This window comes from Zea mays, chromosome 4 (genome assembly GCF_902167145.1).
Source record: "Zea mays cultivar B73 chromosome 4, Zm-B73-REFERENCE-NAM-5.0, whole genome shotgun sequence".
Lineage (NCBI taxonomy): Eukaryota > Viridiplantae > Streptophyta > Magnoliopsida > Poales > Poaceae > Zea > Zea mays.
Window position 1 is genome coordinate 198,267,181 of NC_050099.1, and position 20,854 is coordinate 198,288,034.

At 54.4% G+C, this 20,854-nt stretch overlaps 1 protein-coding gene and 1 pseudogene across 1 annotated transcript; one reads left to right on the top strand and one right to left on the bottom strand.

Annotated features, from left to right (window-relative positions):
- Positions 1–10,703: 10,703 nt before the first annotated feature.
- LOC103655820 (transcription factor bHLH71) lies at positions 10,704–11,397 on the bottom strand. Its single transcript, XM_035967618.1, has 2 exons — positions 11,083–11,397; positions 10,704–10,736 (listed from the first exon to the last, which is right to left on the bottom strand). Exons 1-2 carry the CDS (start codon positions 11,395–11,397, stop codon positions 10,704–10,706), a joined length of 348 nt encoding a protein of 115 aa, XP_035823511.1.
- Positions 11,398–11,567: 170 nt separating this feature from the next.
- Positions 11,568–20,520, top strand: LOC103655821 (patellin-6-like; annotated as a pseudogene).
- The last annotated feature ends 334 nt before the right edge of the window (positions 20,521–20,854 follow it).

Sequence of the window (20,854 nt, forward strand, 5' to 3'; positions counted from 1 at the left end):
TTGTTGTCGGGTACCGTAATTAGGGGTACCCCCAGTGCTCCTTAATCCGGCTGGGAAGCATCTTCAGAACAAACCATACGCGGCTGATAAAGCGCGGTTCAAGTCAAGGCCACGCCTACCAAGGGACGCGACCTCATCCGAGCCTAGCCTCGGGCGGGAACAGTAGTCCCGGATGGATTCACGCCTCGCCCGAGGGTCCCCTCAGGCGATGAGCGCACCCTCGGCTCGCCTGAAGCCTAGCTTGGACAGACTTTGTCATGCAGCGACCTTGGCCAAATTGCCTTACCAGCCGACCGTATCGCATGCGCATTTAATGTGGGGATCGCCTGACACCTTATCCTGACACGCGTGCCTCAGTCGGCAAGGTCGAAGTGACTGCAGTCACTTTGCCCCTTTACTGACCGATCTGACAGGAAAACAGCGTCGTTCACCCCGCTCCGGCTACCGTGCCAGCCACTAGGAAAAAAGTTGAGTCACGATCTCCCAAGAGCCTGGCCTCGGGCGCAACAGGGAGCTCCGCCTCGCCCGACCTCCGGCCTCGGAAGAATATCTCTGCCTCGCCCGACCCCAGGCCTCGGCCTCGGGAGGAGTCACAACCTCGCCCGAGCCCAGCCTCGGCCTCAGGAGAAGTCTCCGCCTCGCCCGACCTGGGCCTCGGACCGACTACGCTATAAGGGATACATCATTACCCTACTCCTGGCTAGCTGCCTCAGGCTAGGAAGGAACAAGACCGGTGTCCCATCTAAGGTTACTCCGGTAATAGGTAATGATGGTTCCCCGCGTGCGCCCATGACGTCGGATTACTCTCAACCTCCTACAGAAGCAAGACAACGTCAGCAGGATCCATGCCACGCCGGCAGCTGTGCTTCTACAGGACTCAAGGTGCTTCTCCGACGGCCACGATAGCCCGTCTACAGGGCTCAAGGTGCTTCTCCGACGGCCACGATAGCACGTCTACAGGGCTCAAGGCGCTTCTCCGATGGCCACGTTAGCTCGCAGCTACACCCATTGTACAACTGGGCATCTCCTTGTATCTATAAAAGGGGATGTTCAGGGTCTTCCTAAGGCACGTCGCGACGTCATGAACACAGGTGGCGGACACACGTTCACGGGGCGGACACACGTTGCAACACCCACAACGTTGGTCGACCTCGCCCTCGCCCTCGCGCGACGCTTGTAACCCCTACTACAAGCACCCCGGTGCGAGATAACATAAGCCTCATTTCTCTCTTGTGTTCTATCTTGCATCAACCCATCTGGGTAGGGACACGCAGCAACAAATTTACTGGTCGGTTGATGGTCCTCGCGGGTCCGAAATGCCGACAGTTGGCGTGCCAGGTAGGGGCTCGTTGCGTGTTAACGAACACTTTCCCGTTGAGTTCCAGATGGGTAGCCTCCAGCAGCATCTTCAACCGGGGACGCTGCTCCGCTTCGGGAGTCTCGATTTTATGTCCCTCGACGGCAGCTACGACATGGTACTCCTCCCCCCGCAGCGCGACAGCAACAACGACAGTCGGCTCGCCCGGCAGCGGCGAACTCGACGACGACTTCCAACCGTGGCAGAAGAGGAACACCCGGGCTTGCCCCGCCACCCTCCTCGCCAGAGGAGGAGGAGACGGGGCAACCGTAGCCATGCAGGAGGCGGCACCTCGTCGGTTGTTGGGCCAGAGCGAGTTGACGACGCCGGCACCCCTGCGGGGGCCATGTCGTGTGTTGTCCTTGCACCTAAGACAAAGACGGGTGTCGCTTCCCCGCAACGTGCCAACCCCAAGCGGACTGATGACGCCAGCACCCTCGCAAAGGACTTGCTGGGCGTTAGCCTCGTACCTGAGATAACGGTGCAGTCCGTCCCCGACACGACTTCGCCACCGTCCATCGACCAAGAGGTACCGTCCGTTTTCCACCCTGTCTCTTTTAGATTCAGCCTCGATCCACCAAGCGACCCCGCTTCGGTGAGCGCTTTCGCAAGGGCATAGCCTGACCTTCTAGGGGATCCTATGCGGTCATCTTGGGACCGACTGACGGCCGTCTCAACCTCCGGACCTACGGGTTCCAAGGAAGACGACGACTCCGGCTTCGGTTGGGATTTCTCCGGACTCAGTGATCCTAGTGCCATGCGAGACTTCATCTACGCATGTGACTACTGCCTCTCCAGCTGCTCTGACGATGGCCATAGCCTCGGCGACGAGGGTTGCGACCCAAGCCGCGAGTGTTTCCACATCGATCAGGGGGATCACGGCGAGGACAACCACCTTGGCATGCCGCAAGATGACAACGCCCATGTGCCTGCGTCTCGCGTTGACATCCCACGGGAGCTAGCTGTGGTCCCAGTCCTTGCGGGGGGTCAGGACACACAGCTCGAGCAATTCCGCGAGATGCAGGCCAAGCTCGATGAAGAAGTGGGGCGGCTTGTGCAGCTTCGACCAAACATCGAGCAGGAGTGGGCAGGCCGAGCACTTGCCGGAGGAGCGCCTCATCGGGCCCAAGACGTCCAGCGCCGAATCATTGACGATGCCAGGGCAAGGCTGCCCCCAGCCTTCAGCGGGGTCGGCCATAATCTAGCTGCAGCAGCAATGCTACTCCGAGCGATGTCGGAGCCATCCACCACCGAGGGGCGGCGTATCCAGGGCGAACTCAAGGGTCTCCTGGAAAACGCAGCGGTCCAACGGACCGAGAGCTCTGCCTCCCGAAGGCAAGGGTGCCCCTCGGAGCATCGCGCAACGTCCTCCCGACTTATGCAGGAGGCCTCGGTCCGCACCGGGCACACGAAGGACGGGACGCCTGCAGCCCTAGATCGCCTCGGCGACGAGCACCACCGCCGCGACCATCGAGCCCGCCTCAACGAGAAGGTGCGCCGAGGCTACCACCCCAGGCGCGGAGGACGCTACGATAGTGAGGAGGACCGGAACCCCTCGCCCGAACCTCCAGGGCCGAGGGTCTTCACCTGGGCCATACGACGGGCGCCATTCCCAGCCTGGTTCCGAGCCCCAACTACCATCACCAAGTACTTAGAGGAGACAAGGCCGGAGTTGTGGCTTGCGGATTACCGACTGGCGTGCCAGTTGGGAGGGATGAATGACGACAACCTCATCATCCGCAACCTTCCCCTATTCCTCTCCGACGCTGCCCGGGCATGGCTGGAGTATCTGCCTCCCGCGCAGATCTCCGACTGGGACGACCTGGTCAAAGCCTTCGTGGGAAACTTCCAAGGTACGTACGTGCGCCCTGGAAACTCATGGGACCTCCGAAGCTGCTGCCAGCAGTCAGGGGAATCCCTGCGAGAGTACATCCGATGGTTTTCAAAGCAGTGCATCGAGCTGCCCAACATCACCGACTCGGACGTCATCGGAGCGTTCCTCGCCGGCACCACGTGCCGGGACCTGGTGAGCAAACTGGGGCGCAAGACTCCAACCAATGCGAGCGAATTGATGGACATCGCCACCAAGTTCGCCTCTGGTCAGGAGGCGATCGAAGCCATCTTCTGGAAGGACAAGCAGCCTCAAGGAAGACAGAAGGAAGACGCCCCCGAGGCGTCCGGCCAACGTGGCTCAAAAAAGAAGGCCAAGAAGAAGGCGCAAGCAAAGCGCGACGCCATTAACGCGGATCTCGTCGCTGCTGCTGAGCACAGGAATCCTCGGAAGCCTTCTGGAGGAGTCAACACGTTTGACAAGATGCTCAAGGAGTCGTGCCCCTATCACAGGGGTCCCGTCAAGCACACCCTTGAGGAGTGCGACATGCTCCGGCGTTACTTCATCAAGGCGGGACCCTCGGCGGAAGGTGGCAAGGACCAAGGCAACATCAAGAAGGGGGGCGACAAGGACGAGGAGTTCCCAGAGGTCCGCGACTACTTCATGATCTACGGCGGGCATGTGGCGAACGCCTCGGCTCGGCACCGCAAGCAGGAGCGCCGGGAGGTCTGCTCGGTGAAGGTAGCGGCGCCGGTCTGCCTAGACTGGTCCGACAAGCCCATCACCTTCGACCAAGGCGACCACCTCGACTATGTGCCGAGCCCAGGAAGGTACCCGCTCGTCGTCGACCCCGTCATCGGCAACGCTAGGCTCACCAAGGTCTTCATGGACGGAGGCAGCAGCCTCAACATCATCTACGCCGAGACCCTAGGGCTCTTGGGGATGGATCTATCCATGATCTGGGCCGGTGCAGCACCCTTTCATGGGATCGTCCCCGGTAAGCGCATCTTGCCCCTTGGGCAACTTGATTTGCCTGTCTGCTTTGGAACCCCCTCCAACTTCCGCAGGGAAACCCTCACGTTCGAGGTGGTCGGGTTCCGAGGAACCTATCATGCGGTGCTGGGGAGACCGTGCTACGCCAAGTTCATGGTCGTCCCCAACTACACGTACCTCAAGCTCAAGATGCCGGGCCCTAAGGGAATCATCATCGTCGGATCCACGTACCGCCACGCTTACGAGTGCGACGTGGAATGCGTGGAGTACGCTGAGGCCATCGCCGAGTCTGAGGCCCTCATCGCCGACCTAGAATGCCTCTCCAAGGAGGCACCTGACGCGAAGCGCCACGCTGGCAACTTCGAACCAGCTGAGGCAGTTAAGATCGTCGCCCTCGACCCCTGCAACGACGCCTGCAAGCAAGTTAGGATCGGCTCCAAGCTCAACCCCAAATAGGAAGCAGTGCTCGTCGACTTTTTCCGCGCAAATGCCGAAAATTTTGCGTGGAGTCCCTCGGACATGCCAGGCATACCGAGGGATGTCACCGAGCACTCGCTGGATATCCGAGCTGGAGCCCGACCCGTGAAGCAGCACCTGCGCTGCTTTGATGAAGAGAAGCGCAGGGCCATAGGCGAGGAGGTCCACAAGCTGAGGGCTGTAGGGTTCATCAAAGAGGTATTCCATCCTGAATGGTTAGCTAACCCTGTGCTTGTAAAGAAAAAATGTGGGAAATGGAGGATGTGTGTGGACTACACTGGTCTAAATAAAGCATGTCCGAAGGTTCCCTACCCTCTGCCTCGCATCGATCAAATTGTGGACTCCACTGCTGGGTGCGAAACCCTATCATTCCTCGACGCCTATTCAGGTTATCACCAAATCAAGGTGAAAGAATCCGACCAGCTCGCGACTTCTTTCATCACACCCTTTGGCATGTATTGCTATATTACTATGCCATTTGGCTTGAGGAATGCAGGTGCAACCTACCAAAGGTGCATGAACCATGTGTTCGGGGAGCACCTCGGCCGAACGTCGAGGCTTACGTTGATGACATTGTTGTCAAGACAAGAAAAGCCTCCGACCTCCTCTCCGACCTCGAAGTGACTTTCAGGTGCCTGCGCGCAAAAGGCGTAAAGCTCAATCCCGAGAAGTGTGTCTTCGGAGTCCCCTAGGGCATGCTCCTAGGGTTCATCGTCTCCGAAAGAGGCATCGAGGCCAACCCAGAGAAAATCGTAGCCATCACCAACATGAGACCCATCAAGGATTTGAAAGGAGTATAAAGGGTCATGGGATGCCTTGCGGCTCTGAGCCGCTTCATCTCGCGCCTCGGCGAAAGAGAATTGCCCTTGTACCGCCTCTTAAGGAAGGCCGAGCGCTTCACTTGGACCCCCGAGGCCGAGGAAGCCCTCGGAAACTTAAAGGCACTCCTTACTAATGCGCCCATCTTGGTGCCCCCTGCTGCGGGAGAAGCCCTCTTGATCTACGTAGCCGCAACCACTCAGGTGGTCAGCGCCACGATCGTAGTCGAGAGACAGGAGGAAGGGCATGCACTGCTCGTCCAGAGGTCGGTCTACTTCATCAGTGAGGTACTATCCGAGACCAAGATCCGCTACCCACAAATCCAGAAGCTACTGTACGCAGTAATTCTGACGCGGCGGAAGTTGCGGCACTACTTCGAGTCTCATCCGGTGACTGTGGTGTCATCCTTCCCCTGGGAGAGATCATCCAGTGCCGAGAGGCCTCGGGTAGGATAGCAAAATGGGCAGTGGAACTCATGGGCGAAACAATTTCATTCGCTCCTCGGAAGGCCATAAAATCCCAAGTCTTGGCGGACTTCCTGGCGGAATGGGTCGACACCCAATTGCCGACAGCTCCAATCCAGCCCGAACTTTGGACCATGTACTTCGATGGGTCGCTGATGAAAACAGGAGCAGGTGCTGGCCTGCTCTTCATCTCACCCCTTGGGAAGCATGTGCACTATGTGCTGCGCCTCCATTTTTCGGCGTCAAACAACGTGGCCGAGTACGAGGATCTGGTTAATGGGCTACGCATTGCCATCGAGCTAGGGGTTCGGCGCCTCGACGCTCGGGGCGACTCGCAGCTCGTCATCGACCAAGTCATGAAGAACTCCCACTGCCGCGATAAAAAATGGAGGCCTATTGCGACGAAGTTCGGCGCTTGGAGGATAAGTTCCACAGGCTGGAACTCAACCATGTTGCTCGGCGGTACAACGAGACTGCGGATGAGCTAGCTAAAATAGCCTCGGGGCGAACGACGGTTCCCCCGGACGTATTCTCTAGGGACATATATCAACCATCCGTGAAACTCGACGACGCGCTCGAACCCGATGAGACCTCGGCCCAGCCCGAGGTACCCTCGGACGCCGAGGGTGAGGCCTTGTGCATCGAGGGAGAGCGGAATGGGGTTGCGCCAAACCAAAACTAGCAGACCCCGTACCTGCAATATCTCCTCCGAGGAGAGCTGCACCTCAACAAGGCCGAAGCTCGGTGACTGGCTCGGCGCGCTAAGTCGTTCGTTTTACTAGGTGATGAAAAAGAGTTGTACCACCGCGGCCCCTCAGGCATCCTCCAACGATGCATATCCGTCGCCCAAGGACAAGAGCTGTTACGAGAAATACACTCGGGGGCTTGCGGTCACCATGCAGCACCTCGGACCCTCGTCGGAAACGCTTTCCGACAAGGTTTCTACTGGCCGACCGCAGTGGCCGACGCCACTATGATTGTACGCTCCTGCAGAGGGTGTCAATTCTATGCAAGACAGACGCACCTGCCCGCTCAGACCTGCAAACAATACCCATCACTTGGTTGTTTGCCGTATGGGGTCTGGACCTCGTCGGTCCCTTGCAGAAGGCACCCGAGGGCTTCAAGCACCTGCTGGTCGCCATCGACAAATTCTCCAAGTGGATCGAGGTCCGACCCTTAACCAGCATCAGGTTCGAGCAGGCGGTGGCGTTCTTCACAAATATTATCCATCGCTTTGGGGTCCCGAACTCCATCATCACCGACAATGGCACGCAGTTCACTGGTAGAAGTTCCTGGACTTCTGCGAAGACCACCACATCCGTGTGGACTAGGCCGCCGTAGCTCACCCGATGACAAATGGGCAGGTGGAGCGCGCCAACGGTATGATTTTGCAGGGACTTAAGTCGAGGATCTACAATGACCTCAATAAGTTCGGCAAGCGGTGGATAAAGGAACTACCCTCGGTGGTTTGGAGTCTGAGGATGACGCCGAGCCAAGCCACGGGTTTCTCGCCGTTCTTTCTAGTCTATGGGGCCGAGGCCATCCTACCCACGGACTTAGAATACGGCTCCCCGAGGACAAAGGCTTACGACGACCAAAGCAACCAGACCAACCAAGAAGACTCGTTGGACCAGCTGGAAGAGGCTCGGGACGTGGCCTTACTACACTCGGCGCGGTATCAGCAGTCCCTGCGACGCTACCACGCCCGAAGGGTTCGGCCCCGAGGCTTCCAAGTGGGAGACTTGGTACTTCGGCTGCGATAAGACGCCCGAGGGCGCCATAAGCTTACTCCTCCCTGGGAAGGGCCCTTCATCATCGCCAAGATTTTGAAGCCCGAAACATACAAGCTGGCCAACGATCAAGGCGAGGTCTACAGTAATGCTTGGAACATCCAACAACTACGTCGCTTTTACCCTTAAAATGTTTCAAGTCGTTTATGTACCTCACTTTCTTTACATAAATAAAGTCTAACCATCAAGGAAGGATCAGCCTTGCCTCGGCAAAGCCCGACCCTCCCTCGGGGGCTAGAAGGGGGGAACCCCCTCTGCGTCAAAATTTTCCTCAGAAAAGTCTTTTGCCAGAATGTCTTTCGCACTTTTTGACTGCTTCGATAACAGAATCCTAAAGACGAGCGAGAGAGACCTTGAACGGCAAGGCCAATCGAGCCGAGGGACTCCTACGCCTCCGGGATATGGTTACCTCACTCATCACCTTCCGCGAAAAGTAACTCACGCTCGGATAAGGGATTCTGCTACCGAACAAGTCCTAACGCTCGAAAACTTTTCGGCCAGAATGACTTTCGTGCCGTTTTGACTGCATCGATAACGGAATCCTAAAAACGACGAGGGACCATGTAAGCGGCAAGGCCGACCGAGCCGAGGGACTCCTACGCCTCCGGGATACGGATACCTCACTCATCACCTTCCGCGAAAAGTGACTCACGCTCGGACAAGGGATTCTGCTACCGAACAAGTCTTAACACACGAAACGAGAGGAAAGAAAACGCAGCTTTATAATCCAACGATTAAATGTTTAGGCCTCAGCGGCCGTGAAAAACATACGCATACTTCAAAGCAAACAGTTCTTGCAGGCTCAGTCAGTGGCAGGGGGAGGAGCGGCACCCTCGGCGTCGTTTCCACCCTCGGCAGGATCTGGCACGACCTCGGACGGCGACACGGGCGGAAGGACCTCCACCTTGAAGGAGGAAGCCAGCGCCGCACTTGGACCCTCGACAGCCGCGTTAAGCCTCTGGACCTCGGCTAAGGCAGCCTCCTAATCGTCGGGTAAGCAGTATCCCTCGCTAACCCGCTCCAGATCCACGTCGTAGTGGGAAGCGAGCACGGCGAAGGCCCGCCTAACGCCGTGGTGCAGCACCCCGCGGAGTCTGTTGCGCGCATTGCTGCCCAAGGCCTGCAGATGACTCTGGGGGAGCTACCCGAGGGGACGCCGTCGAGGCCAAAGGCCTGGCAGAAAGCCGAGATGGCCTTGAACATGGCCACACGCTCGGCCTCCACTACACGACGGTTCACTTACAGCGACCTACGGTTGGTTGCTAAAACGGCCTTCAGCGACCTACGGTTGGTCGCTAAAAACTTTTAGCGACCCATAAGGATGGTCGCTGTAAGTGCCGTCGCTAAAGGCTTTAGCGACCGACATCTTTTTAGCGACCGACCGTCCGTTGCTAATATTGTATATTTAGCGACCAACCGTGGGTTGTTGTACTGTAGATTTAGCAACCAATCGTGAGTCGTTATACTATACATTTAGCAACCAACAGAAAGTTGCCCCTAGTTATAGTCGTTAATAATGATAATATACCATTAATTAGCATTCAACAACTGTTATATATACAAAAGCATCACAAATCACCAATTTTTATACACATAATCACATAGATATACAAATTTAATTAGTATTGCACAATGATAGATCCACATCACATAAACCATCAACAAGCACCACAACAAAATCATTCACAAAACCTACACATGTTATTATGTTTTGCACATATTTACAAACACTTTACAAAATCATTCACAAAAGTACCAACGCTTCAAACGCTTCAAGTGATTCACAAAAGCCTTCACAAAAGCACTCCAACTTCTTGTATCCTCTTGTTTTAAGGCACAAGCTTGTAGGGGTTGTGATGTCGGCACTTACTTGATGTCTACAGTAAAAATGAAGTGTTAAAGATAGATCACAATGAATGCAGATATCTCTAATTTTATGACTCACTTCTCTCTTCAAAACTTGTTCATATGGCAGTTGTTGCCCCAGATCTTGATCATATGGTAGTGGTTGCCCCAGCTATAAAGTTCTGTAGCTGTTCAAATATTGTTCATGCCCATAATGAGTTCTCATGGCGCCCTGATCACCACACTCCTCTATATGCATGTTTAACCTGTCGACCAATACATCTCCATAGATCACTTCACACAAAACATAACTGAAATGAAATACTAAGCATGATCACGGCCTGGTGTTCGTTGCGTCGTGTCGCTGCGCTGCTGCATCTTCAGCGCCTCCAGGGATTGCAGCTGCCGCTCGAGCTCCTTCACGAAATCGATGGAGCCGCTGATGATGGACGCCTGATCGCTCTACACATGATTAAAATTTCTTCTTTTACATAACGAAAACACTTTAATATATGGGTTAATTAGTTGTGTGCCATTATAATTTTTCTGGTTTTGAAATATGCCATTGAACTTTTTAGGCTGGTAACCTTGCCATTAAACTTCTTTCTAGATTTGAAATATGCTATTTTATACTGTTTTAATCACCTCCACCTGTAGATATGCATATTTTTGTATTGTTCATCCTACCTCTCAATTGTGTTTTGCCGTCTGTTCGCTTCCCACCACCAGCCATAAGTGGCCGTCTGTTTGAAATATGCATTTTGATCTGATCAACATCAACCGATTATTCTTCAATCTCACATGATTGAATAATTACAGTCAGATTATCAGCAAGCACATAGAAGCTGCTACAGGAAAAAAATTGCTTGGATGCTAAAAGAAAAAAAAATATTCACTGCATCCCAAAATATAGTTCTTTCTAGCCCACTCACTCACAACTGCAAAGTGCAAACTACTGAAAGCAGAACTCACTTAAACATAGTTAGATCAACCTCCATAAAACACATAACACCATTTCCCTGCTCCACATGTTATCAGTCTGAATAGAATTAGAGTTGGCTCTTAACCATGTTTCTCATTTGTTCTAGAAACAAATATATGTTTTTAAATAAAAATGATTTGAGATACTACGACATTTTTTGCACTTGCACGTACTGGACCTGATTCAACAAAAACGGTATAAAATGGTATATTGCAAATCTAAGAAGTTTAATGGCATGGTTACCAGTCTAGAATCTTCGATGGCATATATTAAAACCAGAAAAATTATAATGGCACATAACTAATTAACCCTTAATATATAGAAATAGAATCGAAGCAACTGCTGTCCTGCTGGGGTGGTACACGAAGCCACGAAGGTGTGGTTTGATAAGAAGAAAAGTCACGGGATGGCCAAGCGGTGACAGTGCCAGTGTGCCACTATCTGAATTCTGAATATTTGAAAAAAGAACACTACGAATGCCATTGTGATCGAGGTCGTCCGAGTATTAGCGTAGGATTACGTACCCGGTGGACGTAGGAGTCCAGCATGAGCGAACGGAGCGCAGCGAGGTACTCGTTCACCTGGCGGCGGCGGTTGCGCTCGACGGCGATGTGGGTTATCTGTTGGCTGTCGGCGTTTTTGGTGCTCCTCTGCCGCCGCCGCCGCTTCATCTGCCCCTGCTGCACGCTGTTCGCTTGGGACGCCCCCGCTGAGGTGCCACCTCCGCCGGTGGTGCATTGCCGAAAAAGCTCCCCCATCCCCGCAGAAGCGGCAGACGCGTCGGCGGCGTTGAAGGTGTCGTAGATGAGTACGTCGCGGCACAAAGCTTCCAGCGTCATGTGGATCGGCGATTTGGTGGGTTGTGGTATGGCACGGAGGCCAGCAAGGAACCTACGCGCGCGACCGCCGCAACATGTATAGGAAGCAGCATCCCGACGCCCTGAGGAGATCCAGCGAGGCGAGGTTGCAGGGGCGAGCTTGACCACCAGGGGCAAAGAAAAGGGCAGCCATGGAGAAGACTGGAGCAGGGAGGGAGCTCGGTGTGGTCCGACGGAGGTGGAAGACAGCCAGTGCGCGCCACAACAGAGAAGATCGGCGAGCAGAGAGGGCGAAATCCAAGGAGGGGCGACAGCCAGAGGATGAAGGCGAGGGGAGATAGGAGACGGGCGGCTCGACGGTGTCCATGGCTCGAGGAGAGAGGTGAGGGGGGAGAGAAGAGGGAAGGGAGAGATAGAGGCGGCGGCGGCTGAGAGAGAAGCCAGGGCGCGCGGCTGCTAGGTTTAGGTAGATGGGCCCCTAGTGGGCCTTAGGGTTAGGGAGGGTTTTTTTATTTCGAAATGCATTTTTAAATTACTCAAAAATTCATAAAAAAAATTACCAAATAAATAATAAATATTTGAATAAATTATTACGAATGCAAATAAATAATAAACATTTGAAAAAATTTATTACCCTATTTATCGTAATAACTAAATTCATTATTTTTAGTTGATGGCTTTTATAGTGTTACAACAACTCAAATATTGCATCATCTTCTGTAGGATGCTCGCTAAACTCATCATCATTGTTACCATGATTCACCATGCAATTTAGCGATCAATGTTTACTTGTTTTAATTAATTTTTAGTCACTAACATCTACAGGTACGTTCAGGCTATAAGATTTGATATTGCTCTATAGCGACCCACCACTAGTCCCCGACGACATCTATAGCGACCAACCATAAGTTGTTAAATTTCTAGACTTTTAGCGACCAACCGACTGTTGCTACAAAAGGATTTAGCGACTGACCGTCGGTCCCTAACCTTTAGCAACCAACAGTTGGTACCTAATAAGGGTTGCTAAAGATCAACCGTCGTATAGTGCTCCTTCTACTCAGCCGCCTAGGCAGGCGCCTTGCAGTTCTTGACGGCCTCGTCAAGAGCCGTCTCGAACCCTGCAGATGGCAGGACAACTTTCTTCAGATGCAAGGTGAAGAATGGAGACAAAAACAAAGTCAAAGAGCGGGCAAAACATACCCTCGGCCCGGGCACGCCGCTATGAGGCCATGCCTCGGGCAGCCCGGACAGACCCGACGACCATGGCCAGACCCTCCGCAAGGGTCCTGGCCCGAGCAGTCGCCTCGGGCCTAGAGAGGGGGGAGCCCCTCTGCGTCAAAACTTTCCTCGGAAAAGTTTTTCACCAAAACGACTTTCGTGCCTTTCGACTGCGTCGATAGTGGAGTCCTAATGACGAGCAAGAGAGACCTTGAACGGCAAGGCCGATTGAGCCGAGGGACTCCTACGCCTCTGGGATACGAATACCTCACTCGTCACCTTCCGCGAAAGGTAGCTCACGCTCGGATAAGTGATTCTGCTACCAACAAACAAGTCCCAATGCTCGAAACAAGAGGAAAGAAGTACGACTTTATATCCAAATTTTTAGGCCTCAGCAGCCACAAAGAACAAACACACATACTTGGGGTAACAATGGTACCTAGACTCAAATGTCGGCAGCGCCCTCGGTGGTTGTCCCGACCTACGGAAGATGTCTTAGTACTTAAAGCTATTACATCTCGCTCTCAAGAGGGTACCATTACAAACAGGACTCCGGGTCCATTCCCGCAGGAATGAACAACCTCCACATCGGAGGGCCTGCGGGATAACGAACTCCAGGTGGCTCGCCGGCGACCACTGCACTAGCAGTGCGACAACGACCTCCGTCTCGGGGGGCAAGACAGCAACAGTGATGGCCTCAGGGCAAACGCTACTACCGAAGGGCCCTCGTTCACGTCCCCTCACGGGGGATGAGAACCAGCCATTAAAGCCAAAGAGCCGGAGGCCCCGAGCGTAGGTGGCACTAACGGTCTCGTCGGCGGAAGCAAGCACCGCTGCGGTGGGAAGCCTCTCCAGCGGCGGCCTCCGCTTCAGTGCCAGCGACAGCAGCCGCCTGCGCACGGCGCGACCGTCGCCCGGATGGAGGACGGACAGCTGCACCCTGGCTAGGCAGCAGCAGTTCGCCTTCCCCCGCATGGCTGGAGGATGCCTCCTCCGCACAGTTGGAGGATGCCCCTCTCCCCCGAATGCTGGAGGAAGAAGCGGGTCGCCGGTCCACGCGGAGGCAGGCCCCAACTCGGTGCACCCTCCTCTCCCAGCCCGGATGATGAACATCCTTGAAGCTGAGGGCGGGGAAGAGGCCACAGCCCGGCTTGCTTCTCCCCACCACAAGGCTGGTGATCATCCCTACGGATGACCATTGGTGAGGGACAGCAGCCGGGCTGCATGATGAAAATCCTTGAAGCCGAGCGGTGACTGAAGAGCGCCAACCCCCACAGGGTCACGCTCCTCAAACAACAGCAAAAAGAGGGCAACAGAGGTGCACCCCATCTAGGGGCTCGGAAGGTGGAAGGGCGTGATGAATGCGAGAAGTGTGAAGGCATGGCTACTGCCCGGGGGATCGGCCCCTTTTTAAAGGCAGATCTCCTCACTCGCACCCCCAAGCGTCACGGACAAAGTCTCCACCAACGTGTTCCAGGGTTCTCACCCTCCGACACGGGGGCTGGGTCCCACATGTCATGCGGGATGACCCGAAACGGAAGGAGCCAAACCGCCACGCACGAAGCATGTAACCGCCCCGCGGTTATAAGCATTCCCCCATCCACGCCGAAACCAGCGGTCGAAATGGCGGACCGCCATGCGGGGAGCATGCAACCGCACCGCGGTTGTGCACCCTTTCGGCCCCATCGCATCCGATGGACCAGTATGGAGGCCCGGGCCCACATTTCATGTAACCGGCGCAACGGTTACTGCGTGCAAGGAAACCGCACCGCTACTCGTGCCAATGCCGCGTCTCCTCGACTGCGGAACCAGTGCCGCGACTCGAGGCAGCCCTGCGCGTGACCCAACAGTGCCAATTGAGTGCAACGATCACGGGTCAGTCAGCCGCGGGGAGAGGCGCGACGGTCGATATTACCAGAGGCGGACCGACAGTAATTGCAGCAGCAGATGGGCGGAAGCAGCGGTCAAATCACCTACAGGCTCGCATCCTCTCCTGAGACGGCAGGGGAGCCCCCTCCCACGGAGTAAAGACGACGCGCCCGTGTTCCGTTCCTTGAACGGCTCACGCACGCGCAACAGACGCCCCACGAATCGCCCGTCCCGTCGCATTAACTCCTTGGCAGGGCAAGCGACACCTCCGGCAGGAGAAGCGGGCGCCATTTCGTCTCCGTCATAATGACCGTGTCAAAAAGGTGCGCCACCTTATTTAAATTCATGTGCTTTTTCTTTCCCTCTCTCTCTTGCCACAGGGACCGGGAAAGGGGGATATTTCGAAAAGGGATCCTTCCCAGCGAAGGAAACGGGCCCCGAGCCCTCCTACTGATCAGGGGTTCGAAGGTTACGCCCTCTGGGGTTCGGCAACCGCCCCAGAGCACTCGGGCTCCGTGCCCTTTACTGATCAGGGGTTCGAAGGCTGGCCCCTCGGAAGGGTTCGACAGTCGCCCCAGAGCACGCAGAGTCAGGGATGACCCTGGGTACGTCCGTTACATGGCCGAGGCTCGGGCTACGCTACCGAGGTACCCTAGGACATTTCCGAGACCAACAGGAACAATTTTGTAATAGAATCCCATCGGAGGGAGGCATCGAGCCCTCGGACCCTAACGAATGGGTCCGGGTCCGGCAAATCACCTGCAGGTACTTTTGGAGCGTGCCTCTGGGCCACTAGCCAACCCTTATCGAACGAGGCTCGGGCGTCCACTCGGATCGCCCGCTAGCAACTCACTGGAAACACCATGTTCGATGCCCCCCGAGGGTAACATGGCGCTTCCCCCCCTTCCTCCTTGCGGAAAGGCGACGAAGGGGCGTACAATAAAAGTCGAGATGGTCCTTGGTCGTCCTCTCGCTCCGTGCAGAGGCTCGGGGGCTGCTCTCGCACCAGGCTACGGCCGAACTGTTGACCACGTCAGCAAACCTGCGTGAAAACTCTAAGCCTAATCGTGCACCCGGGCCACGGCTAGGCCGCATGAGGGAACAACAAGGCCGACCAAGGCATCATAAAAGATTAAGACGTCAGAGGAGTCAAACCACTCCTCCGAGGCCTCGGGGGCTACACCCGACGGGTGCGCTCGCGCGCACCCACTGGAACAAAATATGACCGAGAAGGGCCGGTCCCCTTGCAAAAATCCGGCAGAACCTCCAAGCGAGTGCCCGCACTCCCTTCGAGGCTCGGGGGCTACTGTTGGGTACAGTAATTAGGGGTACCCCCAATGCTCCTTAATCCGGCTGGGAAGCATCTTCAGAACAAACTATACGCGGCTGATAAAGCGCGGTTCAAGTCAAGGCCACGCCTACCAAGGGACGCGACCTCATCGAGCTGAGCCTCGGGCGGGAACAGTAGTCCCGGATGGATTCACGCCTCGCCCGAGGGTCCTCTCAGGCGATGAGCGCACCCTCGGCTCGCCTGAAGCCTAGCTTGGACAGACTTTGTCGTGCAGCGACCTTGGCCAAATTGCCTTACCAGCCGACCGTATCGCATACGCATTTAATGCGGGGATCGCCTGACACCTTATCCTGACACGCATGCCTCAGTCGGCAAGGTCAAAGTGACCGCAGTCACTTCACCCCTTTACTGACCGATCTGACAGGAAAACAACGTCGTTCACCCCGCTCCGGCTACCGTGCCAGCCACCAGGATAAAACTGAGTCACGATCTCCCACGAGCCTGGCCTCAGGCGCAACAGGGAGCTCCGCCTCGCCCGACCTCCGGCCTCGGCCTCAGCCTCGGCCTCGGAAGAAGATCTCCGCCTCGCCCGACCCTAGGCCTCAGCCTCAGGAGGAGTCACAACCTCGCCCGAGCCCAGCCTCGGCCTCAGGAGAAGTCTCCGCCTCGACCGACCTGGGCCTCGGACCGACTACGCTACAGGGGATACATCATTACCCTACTCCTGGCTAGCTGCCTCAGGTTACGAAGGAACAAGACCGGTGTCCCATCTAAGGTTACCCCGGTAACAGGTAATGATGGTTCCCCGCGTGCGCCCATGACGTCGGATTACTCTCAACCTCCTACGGAAGCAAGACAACGTCAGCAGGATCCATGCCACGCTGACAGCTGTGCTTCTACAAGACTCAAGGTGCTTCTCCGACGACCACGATAGCCTGTCTATAGGGCTCAAGGTGCTTCTCCGACGGCCACGATAGCCCGTCTACAGGGCTCATGGCGCTTCTCCGACGGCCACGTTAGCTCGCAGCTACACCCATTGTACAGCTGGGCATCTCCTTGTATCTATAAAAGGGGATGTTCAGGGCCTTCCTAAGGCACGTCGCGACGTCGTGAACACAGGTGGCGGACACACGTTCACGGGGCGGACACACGTTGCAACACCCACAACGTTGGTCGACCTCGCCCTCGCGCGACGCTTGTAACCCCTACTACAAGCACCCCGGTGCGAGATAACATAAGCCTCATTTCCCTCTTGTGTTCCATCTTGCATCAACCCATCTGGGCAGGGACACGCAGCAACAAATTTACTGGTCGGTTGACGGTCCTCGCGGGTCCGAAATGACGACAATTGTGATAATCTCTTTTGTGTTGTTTTGCCGCGTTTTGCTCTTATGTGCGTACTCTTCCCTCCCTTTTGCTGTTATCAAGTTGTAAACTCCACTAATTTGTGTATGGCTGCAAGAGACTCCAATTTTTGGAGATTCCTGGCGAGGGGATCCATATTGATATAAGGAAGACGGTGGCACTCAAGTTTGATCTTTGGATCACTTGATAGGGTTCTCCATTGGGACATCACAATGTGGAGTAGGAAAGCATTTTAGGATTGGTCGAACCACAAAAAAATCACCGTGTCTCGCGTGCTCATTTGCTTGTGATTTTTCTCTCATTTCCTAAGTTCTCTAAACTCACTTTGAATATTGCTCTTAGTCTACTTTATAGGATCACCTATTCACCCCCTATCTATGTGCTATCAAAAACAATTCTACGCGTCGAGACAAATACGTAGGTTCGAGAACCACTAAAATCGGAGTTAAAACGAGAAAGTTATGAATAAAACAAATACGTAGTATTGATTTTTTACTTTAAAATATTGCCTGCATGGACCTATTTGTGAGAAATAGGACTTATGCGTAATTATTATTATTATAAAGTTAAGGTATCAGGAGAAAAACTCTCCCTCTAGGACGACAGTTTCCATTTGTTAAAAGATCATGGTCAGTTTTGTAAAGTTTTGGACCTATCTGTATCTCTACTACTCTATAAGACTCTAATGTAGACCACCCGTGCACCATGTTCTGCCTCCCGTCATCGCTACCGTCCGTATCATCTGACGGCTCGTGTGCGTCGACCCGCCCCCCGTTCTGCCGAGCCGTCGCCACTCCACCAATCCAATTCTCCGTTTCTCACGCCAGTAGGGTTTCGTCACCTCCGTGCCGCCGTCCCTGCGGTCGCGGTTTCAGTCATCTGGCTCAAAACCCTAGCAACCGCGCCTCCACCCATACCCGAATCCCAATCCAGGTTCGATCCCCCGGTGGCGAGGACACCCGGCGCCGATTCGTCCCCGCAGATCGACCGGACAAGCTCTTCCTCGCCATGGGTGAGTCCGACCTCGAGGCTGCTCCCTGTACCAGCGCCCAAATCTCACGCCCGACGAGATGAGATTGCTTGGGATGGGGCCTCAGCCTCGACCCGGACCCCATCTCCATCCGGGGCGTCCCGCTGAATCCCCACTCCCCTCCTCCCGGCGCGGCAGCCGCCGCCGCCGCCCCGGCCCTGGCCGTCGACGAGCGCGCCGACGTGGTGCTCCTGAAGTTCCTCCGCGCGCGGAACTTCCGCGCGCGTGACGCGCACGCGATGCTGCTCTGCTGCGCCGCGTGGCTCGCCGAGTTCGGCGCCGACGCGGTGGTGGACGAGGACCTGGGCTTCAAGGAGCTGGAGGGCGTGGTGGCGTACATGCACGGGTGGGACCGGGACGGGCACCCTGTGTGCTACAACGCATACGACGTGTTCAAGGACAGGGGCATGTACGAGCGCGCCTTCGACGACGGCGAACGCCTGGCGCGCTTCCTCCGATGGCGCGTCCAGGTGATGGAGCGCGGCGTGCGCGCGCAGCGCGCTCACGCTCAGGCCCGCGGGCGTCAACGCCATCATACAGGTGACCGACCTTAGGGACATGCCGAAGCGGGAGCTCAGAGCCGCGAGCAACCAGATCCTCTCCCTCTTCCAGGACAACTACCCGGAGATGGTAGCGCGCAAGGTAAAAAACACTTTTAAAAGATTGCCTTGCCTTTGCCTTGCCTGCCATTTCGAATCCCCCGTATTCGTGTCGTGAGAGCTGATGCGGCCGGCGACCCGAGCGCAGGTGTTCATCAACGTGCCGTGGTACTTCTCCGTGCTCTTTTCCATGGTCTCGCCCTTCCTCACGGAGCGCACCAAGAGCAAGTTCGTCATCGCTCGCGAGGGCAACGTCGCCGAGACACTGTACAAGTGAGTAGCTAGCTACCAGGCCACACACCCACCGATCTCCTTTGGCATATTACGGTGTTGCTGCTAAAGCCAGGGGCGTGCTGCTTGCAACTCCCAACCGCAGGTTCATCCGGCCTGAGCTGGTGCCGGTGCAGTACGGCGGGCTGAGCCGCGCCGGCGAGCTCGAGAACGGACCGCCGAAGCCGGCGTCCGAGTTCACCATCAAGGGTGGCGTGAAGGTCTTCCTGGAGATCGACGGTATCGAGGTACCTGTATACTATATACCACCCCCAAATTTATTCTGCGTTATTGCTGAAAATCTGCCTACTAAACCACACGGTCAAAGTTTAAACCGGCAGCATTCTGGGATGATCGGTTGTAAATTTGGCGTATGCAATCGTTGTCATGTGCGTGTCTCCGCCTGGGGTACTGCGTGCGTGCGTGCTTTTACGAGTAGAGATCAGACAAAGATAAGCACCCAAGAACAAGAACAAAGCCTCGTCGAGCTTCTTCATCTTTTTTTTTATTTCCACTGGCTTTCACCATGTCCTAGGTTGCTTGGTTCCAGCTCTTTTGTGCTTGACCATTTTCCCATCCCTTGATGAATCTTTTTTTTGTGACGTGATACGCAGCGCTAGGTGTGTGTAAATATACGTGTACTACTCTCCCCCATAAGGTGTGTGGACTCCCTAACAACAATCTGTTGTGAAATTACACTAATTTTTGCCCGTGCGTTAGGACCAAATGATTGCCCCATATGTTAGAAATGTTCCAGCCACCATCATGGACCTTCACAGATTTCACTTGTTTACTCACTGGAACTTCCCTTAAACATCCAACTGGAGCAAAGCGTCCTGAATATAGAGTATGCTTTAGACAAAATGGGCCAACATCATTCCAGAGAAGATGTGAAAAATAAATAAATTATTTTTCAGCAGATTAAGTACCAAGAAAAATACATGAATTCAAAATTAAAATCTGCTAGCAAATACGAAATCCCTGCATTAGAGTTGGTGAATCCAATCACCTTCCCTGGTTCAAGTAAATTGCAGAAGCTGGCCAGGGGAACAAAATTAAGATGACCTTCTACTCTTTCAAAGGATGAAAGGGATGTGAAATCAAGATGTTCCTCTTCATCACGTAGTGGGTATCCAACTAAATTAGCATCCTTGGTATTCATTTGCTTATCATCATGACCTTGACTATTTTGTGCCTCTTTCTTTTGCCCTGAAAGGGATAAAAACTGATATGGTAGCCCAGCTACCCTGCCTGTTCTGTTAGATAAATACTTGGAGTTATCTTGCCCTTGTGACCCAGAATGTGGCATCACAGGAAGACTTGTATCCTTTTTTATGGAACTATTTGCAGTTGGAGTTGGGCAACTAACTTCTTCAGGTCTAGAAACATATAACGGTATATCTGAAGATATCCAAGGGTAATTACAGAATAAGCCTGTTTTTTCTGTATGTACAGTGTGTGCACAGGGAAAATACAGTGACTACCCTGAGTTAGATGTTTAAGGGAAATTACTGTCATACATTGCTTTTGATGTACGAAGGGTCTTTACACTGATTACGCCATGTTCATGTAAAACCTGCTTTTGGCTATGCTGCAAATTTTGGTGGAGGTACAGCTTTTAGATCACATGTTCATGTAAAAAGTTGAATTGTAGGTGATCAAAATGGATCAAACTCGCTTGGACCAATAGTCGATGCTAATGAACGTAAGAGGCAAAGGGATAAGGAAAGATATGCCACGATGTCCATTGAACAAAAGAATGAGAAAAATAGGAAGCGTCGTGAAGCACGTCAATGAAGTAAAGGACTACCCATAAAGTCCGAGTCATCTAGAGGT

Bases quoted from the DNA above. Each gene is read 5' to 3' on its own strand.
- LOC103655820 (XM_035967618.1), bottom strand. From the start codon at position 11,397: ATGACGCTGGAAGCTTTGTGCCGCGACGTACTCATCTACGACACCTTC. The intron at 10,737-11,082 runs GTACGTAATCCT...TTGTTGAATCAG, and splicing joins TGGACTCCTACGTCCACCGG to GTCCAGTACGTGCAAGTGCA.